Below are 14711 nucleotides of genomic sequence, written 5' to 3' on the forward strand. Positions count from 1 at the left end.
CAGGGGTGAAATGGGATAAATCTTGGAGAAAGTTGTTCGCTCGGATCTGGCGGAAAGGACCAGGAATTTGGCTGTTTGGAATTGCCTTTGAGAAGCACCAGCAAGACTTTCAAGGCTGACGGAAAATTAAGAGTCAGCCTAACCCAAATAATTATTATTTTTCTGAATCTGGCTCCCCTGCACGGCCTTGATGGCTGGCTATCTTCAACTTCTCCTGGAAGTTATGTAAACATGACGCTGTGCTCCCTCTGCCCCCTCCCTTCCCTGAGGACATCTGTGGACCTGCTCAGAACTTTGTGGCCGGTTGATGAACATTCCAACGAACCATCAAGGACAATGGCCTCTGTGACAGTGCTTCATGGACTTACTTGCACACAATCACTTGCACACACACACATGCTCAAGATAAACATATGCACCCCCTCACACCACCTTCACCGTTCCCGGCATGATGTTGTTTTGTCAACTTGTTGCTTCTTTGTGCTGAGGTTTTTTGCAATCTCAAACTGTATCCTGCTAAGGATAAAGAGTGAAATATGTTTTTTTTTCCTCTACTTACCTAATGTGGCCTCTTTTCTCATCTAACAAGGGCAGCACCTGTGAGTGGGCAGCAAAGCCTCGGTGACCCGTCCCCCCTTGTCTTGTGTCATGATGTATGTTTGGATGGGTTGTACTGGAATCCCCCTCAGGGATCAATAAAGTATCTTTGAATTGAATTGAATTGAATTGAATTGAATTAATAAACTCTTTTTAAAGACTTGTTTAATTTATGTGAGGTTTTACTTTATCCTACAAAAATCTGAAGTGAATAAAAAAGATCTGTTAGGTGAGTGTTTATTCCTCTCAGACATATTTACTCAATGACTTCTCCGGAAGCTCAGCTGTGCACACTTTCCATGCAAGAAAGTTTGTCTTTGCTTTCATTCATTACTTGTTTCCAACATTGGAATTCATTTTGCACACAGAGGCACTCATTCAGGCATCTGATGATTGTAGCTCATATAGTATTCTAAATCAATATTTCCAGATTAAAAAATATTTGCTTGAAACAACCTGAAACACGTTTCTTTTTTTAGCTACTTTGGCAAAACATTTTATTGACCAGAAAAACATGGCGTCAGGAACTGTTTGTCCAGACAGGGAATGTTGAGGCATTTTAAGGTCAATCCAGGGGTTCCTACACTCTTTACGTTCAGTGAGAGTCTGGGAGCAGCGGTCTAATCACTGAGCTAAATAGTTATCATAATACTCAGGAATATCTCTTAACACAGTGCTCACGAGGGGAACTTTTATTCAAAGCGCACAAACAACATCTTCACAAAAATTCCTGACGTCTCCCACCCCTCAGTCTTTACGGGGTGCTTTTTATACAGATACAAAGCATTAGTGTGTATTGTATTGCATCCTGACCAATTGACATCATCATACTCATTTACATAAACCTTCTTGGCACCTTCAACATTGCTTTTCTCTACTTTTCTGGGAATACACATTTAGCCAAACATCTGGAAAACATCAGATTGGCGTACGTGACATTTTATAACACTCTTATGACTTCATCAGGATGAAGACTCTGGCAGGACTTTTAGGGATGTCAATACTTTCCCAGCTGAAAGCTCTTACCATTCCTTATTCCTGTGGTCAACTGGACAGCTGACTTGATGTCACACTCACCTGGCAGAGTCACCAGATTTCCTGGCTGCCTGCAATAACAAGCTAATTTGTCTTTTTCTTTCGCCAAGAACTTTCCTCTAATGTAATCTGTTTTCCAAACAGACAGCTTGCATGTCTCCACCCAGAGTGAATTTATCACAGAGTTCATTTTATTATGGTAAAGACAATAATAACACTTTTTGATCTAGTTAAACAGAGCTTTACGCTTCCACAAGAGCTTGGTAGATAACCAGGTCATGTGATTGTCTACATCCGAGAGAATAATTTTAGGGAGCTAAACTAAATTAGTTTGGCTCTCATATAAAAGGAAGCGGTCTAAATTGACCCCTGAGTGATGAACAAATCAAAGTATTCTGTAAATCTGACAAATTTGAAACCAACAAAATACAAAGTGCCGTAAAAGCTGAGTCCAGAAGAAACTTGACAAATGCATTGAAAATCATGAAAGCAGTAGGTTGGGATTAATTAATGTCCATTTCTTTCAGACAAAAACAAAACCTCCCAGCTTCTGAAGATGGCATTTATCCATTTAGATATTTTACATTTTATCAGGTTAGCCCTATTTCTGAAGCTCTGCTCCACCTGACTGTAATTTCTCCAAATAATTCACCTTTCACACGTCGTCTTTCGTCTTTTCCCTTTCTGGGGTCTCCATCTAACCCTAATTTAACTTTTACACACTTCCGTAAATATTGGTATTTCTAGTTTCATGCATAGAGAAAAAGCTGGAAAGTATTTGTCAGAGGGAGTGGTAAGACTACTCAGCTTCATATAAAATGCCTGGTAATGTCCTGTTGAGCGGAGAAACCAGAGGCTACAGACAACCTCGGGGCTTAACTCAAGGACCTGCTGATTAGACAGGCTTTGGACCACATCCCAGCTCTACGCTCTGCAGGTTGGCTTAAAAGGTGGGCTTTCTGAAACATTGACACAGGTTATGCTCCAAAAGGCTAAATAAATTAGCCAGAATTATTCATCTTGGAATGTCAAATCAACAGATGTAGGTAAGGAATCTAAGGGGACGGTTATAGCAGATGAACATGTGATTAAATACCAACATAAATCTATATTAAAGCTGTGAGTCACTATGTGATTTATTGAGACTGAGCTTATTTCGAAAGAAAAACAGGAAATTGACAGTTGTGATTTAAACTATGTTGAGACTGTTCCATGATTGCTCTTAGCTGAGGCTGAATACTTTGTGTTCATTAAGTGTGCAGCTAACTGGGTCCTTCATTGTGGTCATTTCTGTCCTAAGGTCAAACAATTTCAAAGTGTTTCCCACTTTAAATGAGATACTTTATAAAGAAGGAGATAAAGATTTCCATTAGCAGAGTTTATTACAATAGTACTGATTTCTCTTGTTTTATGTGTTGCAGCTATGGCTCTAAGGAGGTCTGCTTCGATGCTGTTGGCTTCAATGATTGTTCTCCACTGGGCAACTTTCTTTGCCTGGTCAGATTCTTCAACCTCAGTCCTCACCGTGGTCAACAGTCAGCTGAATTATGAAAGAAGAGAGAAAACAGAGAAGACCCTAAATGTTGTCAAAGATTCTCTCCTTCTTTTTCAAGATGTCATGGAAAACATTGACTCCGAGAAGTTGTCAACTGTCCTGCAGGGAATTTCCAGCTTTGCTAGTTTGGCACCAGGTGTTGGAGCTTTGGTCTCCTCTGTCATCAACATGGTCTTGGCCTTTATCCCTCAGGATGACCCGGTGCTGAATGAGGTGAAGAAAGGGTTTGTTGAGGTGAACCAGAAACTGGACTCTCTGTCCATCAAGATCTCCAACCTGGCAACACACGTAGAATGGACCAACTATGCCAGCGTCTACTCTAGAGATGAAGCCACCATCCTCAATGTCTGGAAGAAGTTTGATGAGTTTCTGGATAAAACTGGATCACAACATGTTAAGGAAAACAATCAAAATGCTGAAATATTCATCAACTACTATAAAAGCTGTGGAGCTGAGTCCAGTGTGTCCAATCTTTACCGCTACCTGACAGTAGACAGCATGTCTCTGAGTGAAAACCTCAACAACCTACTGAAGAAGAAGTTTAAATGTGATCTTTATATGATTGGCAGATATAACTTGTACTTGAGCAGTTTGTTTTGGAAGGGGATGGTGCTCAACCAGTTCTACTGGAAACTGACTGGTGTTAAAACAAAAGGCAAAGAAGCTGAACATGTGCAGATGTTCAAGAAGGTTTCTGAAGCTCAGTTATCAGCTGTGAAGTTCTGCCTAAACAACTATGAGCAGTACTTGAAGAACGATGTGGAAGAGATCACAAAAGATCTCAGTCCTGACAAAAAAGCCATTGCTCTTAAGGTGAAAGAGGTTCTGGACAACAAGTACCGCTGGTATAGCTGGGTGGTGGTGGTGTTTGACCAAAGCAAGTCCAAGAATCACCAGCTTTATGCTCGGTTTGTCTTCAAAATTGGCAGCCTTGTTGTGGCTGTGGACTACACTGTAAAGTCCAGCATGATACATGTTAAAGAAGTTAAGAACACAATCAGAAGTTGTTTTGAAAACAAGAAGTGTGAAATTGAGACCACAGCACAGAAATGCAGCCATCAATGGCATCCCAAAGATCATGATGATGAAATTACTATTTCTTTTGAAAAATATGCCGTAGTTACACAAGTTGCCTATAAAAACGCGTTTGAAGAAGTTCCAGCACCTTTTCATCGAGTGAAGTGTTCATGGGACGGCTATGACAGCTGGATCTCTGTTCATTACTCCAGAACCGAACCTGTCTGTAGCAGCAATCGATGTAAGAACAATGGGAAATGCAAGAGGCTGCTCAGGTCCAATGAGTGGCTGTGTGAGTGTCAGGATGGTTACTATGGAGACACCTGTGAAAAAATGATGAACATGACAGTGACACCAGTACCAGTACCAACCAGCCCTGTGGAGTCCAAACAACAGATCATCATGAAGACAGTGAAGAAGTCATATATACTTATTATTTGCATTTTCATTAGTTTGTTTGTTTTGGTGCTGAAAGAGTTTCTGAACCATTTTAACTTCTCCTCATGCTGTCAACTCAAGGATTCCTGCTTGAACTCAACAAGGACTCAGAAGATCAAATTAAATAATGTTCGCAAGATAATCACTGAGAAAATATGAGTAATTCAGCATGACCTGCGGTTAATTGATGCTTTTACAGAAACATCTAAAATAACTCGAGCACCTTCATTGCTCTGTTAGAATCTAACCTCAGCGTTAAATAACCAAAACCACAGATTTCACTGACGTCATTGTGGTTTGTCACTTGTTTTTCTTCTAAATGGATCTTGCATCAAAATGTCTTAAAATGTAAAATCACCAGAGTATACATTCAGCAGTTGTTGGTTTTTTATGTTACAGCTGTGTGTTGATGTACTGTTGATGTACTGAGACCCTGTGGGGAGGACGTTTCATTTCTTTGTGCTGTTAACATGAAATGGATTTATTTTAAATAAAGCCATCAGATGATGGGTGACATCATTCACAGAGAGCATATACAAAGCATCGGTGTCTCATTGCTGAATTTGTTCACTTCAAGTTAAATCAGACTGGTAGAAGAAAAACACAACCATTAAACCATTTAAATGAAATGAAGCTGATCTGATGTGGAGAGAAATCCAGCGCTGGTACTGGTCTACTGGTCTACTACAGAGCCAGAAACAAACCACTCCTGGACAGAACCATAGGGTGCGAATTCTGTTGTGACTTCAGAGGGGATCAACGGATCAACAGAGTCAGATCTCTGGCTCGGTTCTGCCTCTGACACAGACTTGGTCACCCAGTGAGCCAGCTCATTTACTGGGCCTCCAGTTCCACTCCTTACTTTCATTTACGACCAGAGAGGTGTTTCAACCATGCAGACCAAGCCAGAAATAAAAGTATAAAACATTTTATGATTTTAACATTTCCATTGGCAACTCTCTCTTTATAAAAGCTGACAACATCCTGTGTTGCCTGATGAATATTTTCTGAACTGCACTGACAAAACACAGTCTGTTTCCAGCCACAGTGACAGGAAGTGGCCACATTATAAAAAAACTTCAGCTTCCTGAAAGAAATGTCATTTTGCTGAGTTTTCCTGCATCAGCTCCTTTAAAGTAAAACTGGACCGGTAAGATTTTTATTTCCTTGCTTTTTCTGCAGAAACAGAAACTGGAGTCCTGGACTATAAATAATTTCTGCTTCAGCATGTCAGAACTAAATGTTGCGCAGGTTGTTGTAGGCGTTAGATGTGATAAAAAGGGAAATGATCCTCCTCAGATTCAACTGAATGATATGTTGCTCATTGTGTTATCTGTCTGATATGAAAAGAAATAATTTTCACATCATTTCTTATCAAACATGTTCATCTGATGCTGGTGGAGCTGAGAGGACGGTGAGAGAAATTATGACCTGAAATCTGCTTTCTGGGAACTTTGAACACAGAAAATAATCAACTTTCTGCTAACAGATGAATGAAACCAAACTCTTTTACTCAATGCATAGCTGCTTTATTTCCAAAAACAACTCTGTTGTATGGAGTAACTGATGGTTTTAGCAGGTGTTTGGTATTAAACAGAGAACTTCCAGGGTAAAAACTGTTAAAATTAGGAGCGTTTTAGGAGACGATCACTTTACATGTTTATAAAAGGCAATAAAATGTTCTCAAGCTTGTTAAAGATGCTGTAATGAACATGTTTCTAACATCATCTTTATTTTGATCTGAAAACTAAAAGAAATAAAGAAAATTTTAGCAGATTAAGAATAATTTCTTTAATTAATAATCAATTTTATAAAATGGTTTTTTAAGAGTTAGATTTAATTTTTTCAGATTTCTGATTTTCTTCTCCTTGAGAGTTGCAGTAACAACTGTGGTATCAAAGGTTCTGTCAAGTTCTGTAAGAAATTTAAAGGAAAGGGTTTCATACATAATAATTAGAGTTATTTTACTTGACTTAAATCTGAGCAAAACATTTGGAACAGAGAAAAATAAGCAGGAATTTAAAGGAGTAACGCCTTTTACCTCAGTTAGCCTCTAATATCCAATCAGGAACCATAATGCCTTATTTGCGGCCCAGGTCTTGTTTGGTCACCATACTGGGCCTCTTGACCCATGCTTCACACCGTCCTGTTTCTCAGCATTGCTCATAAGGAGAATCTGTAGGTATCAGCTGTTTGATCCGATCTGTAGGCCCTTCTATAGAAGAGAGTTGTGAAAGGTTTAAAGTCTAAGTGTGAGATCTCTGCTGGCTGGTTCTGGCACTTCATTGTTCTCAGCTGCAACTCATCCAGCTAATGAGCTCATGGCTTTTTAAGACAGCTGCTGACACAGTCTGTTGCTGGAACATAGTCTCTGTTATGTGGACTTCTGTCAACCTGCCTGATCGCTTGTTGTCCTGCCTTCCTGTCGATCTGCCCATCTGTCTGTCTGCCTGCCTGTCGCCATATGGAACTCTTCTTCAGGAAATCTGCACTGTAAATATTTCCACCGCCAGAACACTCTCTCTCTGCTCGGATCCTTGGGGCTTCCTCATCCTCTGGCTTCTAACAACTCTAATCAAGGTCTACCTAAGTTGGAACAATAAAACCTCATTTCAATCTAATTCTGTGCATCGAATCTGTGTCATCTTCTGATTTGGTTATATTTCGACAACCTGAGTAAATATTTGATACTAAGGACACACAGGAGATTGCTTTGAGTAACTGACTTTGCAGCAGTCGTCGGTTCTCAGGGCTCCGTGCCCGTACCTAGCTTTGTGGGGCTCGGTAATGTTGCTTCAATAATTTTTTTTAAAATATATCAAGCAGAGCATTATAGCGTTAGACACTCCGGTTGTCAAAGTAAATCTGTTGGCACTCAGACAACAGTACTGAGAGCTGGCATTTGGTCCAGTATTTTCTGTGCCTGTTTATATAAGAACCTGTAATAGTTATGGGCCCAACCAATAACTCAGGGTGATAAGTGGGAAAATATCATTGCATGCATAAAGTTCTGTGCTGCCTTCAGAGGTATGTAATGTCTAAGGAGACAAAAACAGATGATAATGTCTAATACAAAATGCTATTTGGTCTCACATATAAAGACTTTCTAATTGAATTTCTGAAATGGTTCTGTTTCCAATCTCCTGTTGCAATGATGTTCTCCATCTATGCCTTGACTCCACAGGTAGGAATGCAATGGAGTTAGACCTTTGACTGTCCTCTGAGTCAAAATCTCAGCATGCGTAAGCTGTGAGAAACAATGGCAGGAGCAATAGAGCTGCTAGAGTCTTTGGAGGACTTAGAAGACGAATAATTCAAGAAATTTAGGTGGTACCTGCAGCAGGCAGAGTCCCTGAAAGTCATTCCATCCATCCCAAAGAGCCGGTTGAAGAATTTAGATCGACCGGATACCGTGGACCTATTGGTGCAAACCTACAGCTGTCAGTGTGTGGAGGTGGCCAGCACGGTTTTACAGAGAATGAAGAGGAATGATCTGGTAGAGAGGTTGTCAAATGTTGCGTTAGAGTCTGCAGCTGAGGTTGTTCCTACACAAACCTGCATCCATGACAACATCATTGGCTACCAGTGGGTTAAGGTCCTGACCAAGAACCCTCTGACATGTGAAGGAGCAGGGAGTCAACCCATGGAGTCAACTGGGAAACAGTCACTCGACACTGCTGAACCAACCCCACCCCAGCCACCTGATAAACCCTTTACTGCCACATCTGCAGCAGATGAAGTAGTAATGAGCTCATTACCAAACAATCTGTTCTCTTCTGCCTCAGTGGAAATCAGATGTGGTACAGATAAAAAAGCAGAATTATCTGTTCATTCTTCAGTCATCCCATCCATCAGAAGACAGCCTGAAGGTAATGCTATGTATATGTCAAAGCTGAAGGTCCAAACAATGTCTCTTTTAATTATTCTCATTGTTGTACTTTTCTACATACAGTCATCAGCCACTTTATTAAGTCAAGTCAAGTCAAGTTTATTTATAATGTGCTTTTCAGCAACAAGGTACTCAAGGCAAGTCTGTAATGTATGTTGGTGCTAAGCCATTCAGTGATTTATAGACTAACAGAAGTATTTTAAAGTCTATTCTCTGAGCTACAGGGAGCCAGTGTAGGGACTTTAGAACCGGGCCAATGTGTTCCACCTTCTTAGTTCTAGTGAGGACGCGGGCAGCAGCGTTCTGGATCAACTGCATCTGTCTGATCCACTTTTTAGGCAGACCTGTGAAGACACCATTGCAGTAATCAATTCTACTAAAGATGAACGCATGAATTAGTTTTTCAGGGTCCTGCTGAGACATTAGTCCTTTAATCCTGGAGATGTTCTTTAGGTGATAGAAGGCCGACCTTGTTACTGTTTTTATGTTCCTCTGAAGGTTCAGGTCTGAGTCCATCACTACACCCAGGTTTCCAGCCTGATTGGTGGTTTCTAGCTGTATTAACTGAAGCTGTGTGCTAACTTTTAAACGCTCTTCCTTTGGTCCAAAGACTTCAGTTTTGTTTTGATTTTGGCCCATCCCTGCATTGATTTCTTCTAAGCATTTACCCAGCGCTTGAATGGGTTCATAGTCACCTGGTTACATCGTAACGTATAGCTGTGTGTCGTCTGCATAGTTATGATAACTTACGTTGTTGTTTATTATAATCTGAGTTAGGGGGAGCATGTAGATATTGAATAGGAGGGGCCCTAAGATGGACCCTTGGGGAACGCCACATGTGATTTTTGTGGTCTCTGATGTAAAGTTACCAACTGACACAAAAAAGTCCCTGTCCTTCAAGTAGGATTTAAACCAGTTGAGTGCTGTTCCAGAAAGGCCGACCCAGTTTTCCAGGCGCTCTAATAAAATGATCAACAGTGTCGAATGCTGCACTAAGGTCCAATAATACCAGCACTGTGGTTCTTCCACAGTCTGCATTTATACGGATGTCATTGAACACCTTGACAAGGGCAGTCTCTGTACTGTGGTGAGCAGGAAGCCTGACTGGAAGACATCGAAGCGGTTGGTTGTTGTTAGGAAGTTGTTTAACTGTTGAAACACAGCTTTTTCAATAATCTTACTGATGAAGAGGAGGTTTGATATAGGCCTGTAGTTCTGTAGTAGCAGCTTGTCCAAGTTGTTCTTTTTCAATAGAGGTTTGATAATTGCTGTTTTCAGGGCCTGCAGGAAAACACCTGACAAAAGGGACGTGTTTATTATTGGAGTTAAATCAGATGTTATTACAGGCAAAGCTTTCTTAAGGAAAGCTGTGGGTAAAAGATCGAGACAGCAGGAAGAAGAACTTAGTTGCTGTACGATTTCTTCTAAGATTTTGTAGTTTATTTGGTGAAATTGGGAAATTTTGTCAGAATCAGTTCTAGTTGGAGACAACTTTGGTACTGGAGTTGATGTGGATGTGCTGACTGTCACTCTGATCTTTTGGGTTTTTTCAGGGAAGAAGTTAGCAAATTCATTGCAGGCCCTGGCAGTCTGGAGTAGAGGGTGACACGGGAGTGGATTTTCTCTCCTGTCCCATCCTGCTCCCACAGAAAAATGTCTTGTCCCATCCTAATCCCAGGCCAGCATAACGAAAAAAATCCTGTCCCGTCCCAGTCCTGGTAAATTGACTCCCACTCCTGGTAAATTGACTCCCACTCCTGTGCCTCTCCCATTTTTGTTTTCTTCATTTAGTCTTTTGGTAATTTCTTTCTTTGAAGGACCAGTTAGGTCCCTGTTTTTAGCTGTAGTAAAGGCCAGTTAAAATAAACAAAATAATAATGAAGAAATAATAAAATATCAAACAAGGAAACAGACCATGCCTATCTTAGTTGAATAAACAAAATGTACATAGTTGTATTTTACTCATTTATTAAGTGATTGTTTCCTTTGAACAATGATATCACTTTTATGTTTCAAGTTGCTGAAAAGAAAGAAAATTGCACCTAGTAAGAGAACTGTTCTTGGTGAACAAAAGTGTAAAAAGGCATTACCTTCATAATTTAGAAACTGTAGCTCAATGGTTCACAGCCCTGGTCCTCAAGGACCCCTTCCCTGCAGGTTTTAGATGTGTGTCTGCTCCAGAACACCTGATTCAAATTCTGACATGACCTCCTATACAGGCATCAAGAATGGAGGGTCAAACTGGCCAAAATTAATACAATAAAATCATCATTAAATAAATAAATGTTGTGAATGTCCCATAAGTGAAGTAAATGTAACGCAAAATAAATAAATTTCCCCATGTCCCCTCACGGGCTTCCGTACCTTACCTCTTAAATCTTTAGAGCACATGCAGCAGTTTTGTTGGTCAGATGAGACTTGACACATGTTGGTACTTTTGGTTTGATGAATGAAGAGATGCAGGACTGATTTAATCCAGAATCTGCCTTACAAGTGTCCTTTAATCACTGGTGAACTTGATTACGACTAAACACGTTTTACAGCAGCAGACTGCGTGTTAAAATCGCTACATTCAACTCTCCTGAAGTTCGGTAATATTTGCGACTTTCCTGTCAGCTCTATGAGTTTAATAGATAAGTCCTTACTGCTGACTTTACGTTGCAAATCCAATTTTACCACGTCCAGTTCTCCACCTGCGTTTGCTCCCTCCATCCTGAACGCAGGTGGAAAACATCGATCAGAAGCACTGTTGGCTTGTAGGTCATGTAGTTCGTTTGACTCGCATTATAGTTTAGGCTTCTTGGAAAAAAACTACACAATGGCGGCGTCGATCCAAGTTTTTTTTTCTTAAAGTTTATAACAAAGTCTCAGTTTTACATTTCCAAAGACAATTGATCCTAGTTTATTTTCCCTCCTATTGGTTAGCTCCCGCTCCCGTCTGCTCCAGTTCATGTTTTATCCTGTACCGTCCCAATCACGGGATCTTTACTGATGCTGTCTCCCGTCCCGTGGGAATCCCGTGACCCGTGGGACTCCCGAAAAAATTTCTCTAGAGTGGAGTTCAGATGCTACAGTTACTGTCGACCGTGGCAAATAATGAACGAGCATTGTTAATGTTTTTGCTGATGATCTCAGAAAAGAAAGATTCCCTTGCATTTTTCAGTTGTAAGTTATATCTGTGAAGTTTTACTTTATAGATGTCATAGTGAACCTGGATTCCAGTCTTTCTCCACCAGCAAAGAGACATTTTCTTATCATGTCTCTTTGGCACTCTGAGTCATTGCAGATGATGCTTTCAAAAATAACAGAAAAGTGGTCAGATGGAGCAACATCAGTTACAGACACCTTGGAAATGTTTAGACCCTTAGTGATGATCAAGTCCAAAATATGTCCCTGTTTGTGCGTTTGCTGTTTAACATGTTGAGTCAAACCAACATTTCTAAGAGTGTCACATAGATCTATTGGACTTCTGTCTTCAGGATTGTCCATGTGAATGTTGAAGTCTCCCACAATAATTAAACAGTCATAATCAACACATTTCACAGATAAAAGCTCATTAAAATCACTGATAAAGTTTGTTTTGGACTTAGGGGGCCTGTAAATATTCAAGAACATGGTTCGGACCGGGCTCTTTACCTGGAGAGCCAAATATTCAGAAGAGTCAAATTTGCCCAGAAATACATTTTTACTCTCTAATAAATCTTTATTATATAACAAAGTGCCCCCCCTCCACCTTTTTGTTGTTGTCTGCTCTCACAAAGAAAATTATAGTTTGGAAGCGTCGCCTCTATCAGAATGGGAGCTTCATTAAATTCATGTAACCATGTTTCTGTTAAAAACAGAACATCAACATCGTGGTCAGTAATGAAGTCATTGATTAAAAATGATTTTCCTGACAGAGATCTAATGTTCAATAAAGCCAGATTATATGACTTAGTTGTTGATATTAACTCTGTATCTGGTTGTACCTGACAGTTTATGGCTTTTGTTGATTGTTTATTACTGTCTCTTATCCTTTTAGCTTTCTTCTTTCTGTCACGTATAAGCACAGAGATTTTACAACTATCTCCTATTAGGGGCCCAAGTTTTTCCTGGACATGATCATTTCTGATAGTTACCACTGGGGCCCAGACTGTATCACAGAGAAGTGATTTGAAGGTCCTGATTAGTAGGAGATAGATTAGGAGGTGGTGGAGGTCTGCAGCATTTGGAAGATGTTGGTTTAGGAGCAGGGCCTCGGCCACGGGGGGTGTTGAATGGAGAAGATGTCAGAGCCATTTGGGTCCCGATTTTAAGAGCTCCTTTCATGTTATCAGAATCCAGTAAAGCAAAAAGCGGGCTCAGTGGGGAGATGGGAGAGTTCTGTGAGGTCTGGGTCGGGTTTTAGAGTGAGGGGGATTTAACGGGGGGGTCCACGTCTCCTGTGGATTTTGACGGGGAGACCTTTTGTGATGACCTCTCTTTCTCAGCCAACTGCCTGGTTATTACTATCTCTGCTGGAGCTGTTGGAGGCAGCGTTATCATTGTTGTTGATACTCCATGTTCTCTGCTGAAGGTCGAAGCTGTTAGCGGATTATTTACTGAATAGAAGAGATTAGATGTGAGATGTCTGGCTCCTGGCTTGTTCAAACAGAAACCATCTTGCTTGAAGAGTTGTCTTTTTTCCCAAAAAATATAAAAGTTGTCGATGAAGTTCACAGATGTAGTAGCGCATGTTTTTTTCAACCACTTATTAATCATCAGAAGTCTGGAAAAAATCTCATCTCCACAGAAAACCGGTGCAAAGGGTCTGCTGAGAAACACCTTGATATTGATACCTCCAACAATATTCAGAATATGAGTGAAATCCTCCTTCAATCCTTCTGATTTTTTCTTAGCCACGTCATCCATGGCTCCACAGTGTATAATAAGGTTTTCTATAGATAGGCGCTTTTCTGTGATTGCAAGAATATTCTCTGAGATATCAGACACCACGTTACTGGTACCAATCATAACTTCAGTGTTTTTCTTGTTGCAGAAGTTTTTAATCCCATCCACAGCTGTGTTGCCCACTATTAGGGTTCTTGGTCCGGTGGGGCGATTTTTCTCTGGCAGCTTAGGAGAAAACTGTTTAGAATGAAGGTTGTTCTCAAACCTTTTATTGTTCTCAGAAGATGGATCATTTTCCTGGTTTTCATTCTGTAGTGGAGCAAATCTGTTCTGGAGGAGAACTCCATTATTTCCAGCTGTCTCACTTCTATCAGTTGTTGTGACAGCACCTCGCTGTCGAAGTCTCCTTTTCCCAGGGGAAACGGGGGCATTTCTCTGTAATTCTGGCCATTCTAATTTATTTAATTTCTGAGATCTCCCAGTGAGTCATCCACCTTGATTTTTTAGGCATGTGCCTAAAACATGCCAGAGGGGTCTGCCAGTAGGTTTATTCTCAGTGTTCAGTTTGTCGCCTGAGTTGTTGAGCTGACTGTCACTGTTTGGGATCACAGGCAGAGTTAGGTACACCCAATCACATGGCAGGAGCTCTCTGCATTCAGGCATAGAGACATCCTTCTAAAGTTCAACATAAGGACCAGAATGGTAAATAACTAACTTTGAATGTGGCATAGATGTTGAAGCCAGAAAGGCAACAGCAGCTCAATAACTCGTTACAGCTGTCGCTGAAGGCACAACATGTCAAACCCTGTAGCAGATGAGCTTCAGCAGAAGAAGAACACCAAATGCAACTCCTGTCAACTAAGAACAGGAAACTGAAGCTACAATTAAACAGAGATTCACTCAAACTAGACAATAGCAGGTTGGAGAACCTTTAACTGGTCTGATGATTCTTGGGGAATATGTTCTTGGCTAAATTTGGATCCCTAGTGTTACCAAATGAGCTTCATTTAAACACCACAGCCTACATGAGGGTTGTTGGTGACCATGTCCATCCTTTTATGGCTGCAGTAGAACCATCTTCTGATGGCTACTTCCAGCAGAATAATGGACCATGTCACCAAGCTCAGATCATCTCCTACCAGTTTCTTGACTTCACTGTTTTTAATTGCCCCCAAAGTCCCGGTCCAACAAAGGACCTTTGGGATGTGTTGGAACCAAAGACTGTCATCATCAATGTGCACATTGATGATTGATGCACGAACACATTCATACACCCATATGCAGATTGGTAGGCAGTTTGGGGTTAATTCA

General features: G+C 40.7%; 1 protein-coding gene across 2 annotated transcripts; it reads left to right on the forward strand.

Annotated features, from left to right (window-relative positions):
• The first annotated feature begins 2474 nt into the window (after positions 1-2474).
• Positions 2475-5176, forward strand: LOC124863334. 2 transcript variants are annotated; one of them, XM_047357671.1, is made up of 2 exons: positions 2475-2582; positions 3054-5176. In XM_047357671.1, the coding sequence occupies exon 2, from the start codon at positions 3056-3058 to the stop codon at positions 4799-4801; it is 1746 nt and encodes a 581-aa protein (XP_047213627.1). In that variant the 5' UTR covers positions 2475-2582; positions 3054-3055; the 3' UTR covers positions 4802-5176. The 2 variants fall into 2 exon arrangements, with proteins under 2 accessions (XP_047213627.1, XP_047213628.1); XM_047357672.1 differs by having other exon boundaries at positions 2537-2678.
• Positions 5177-14711: the final 9535 nt, after the last annotated feature.

This window comes from Girardinichthys multiradiatus, chromosome X (assembly GCF_021462225.1).
Source record: "Girardinichthys multiradiatus isolate DD_20200921_A chromosome X, DD_fGirMul_XY1, whole genome shotgun sequence".
Lineage (NCBI taxonomy): Eukaryota > Metazoa > Chordata > Actinopteri > Cyprinodontiformes > Goodeidae > Girardinichthys > Girardinichthys multiradiatus.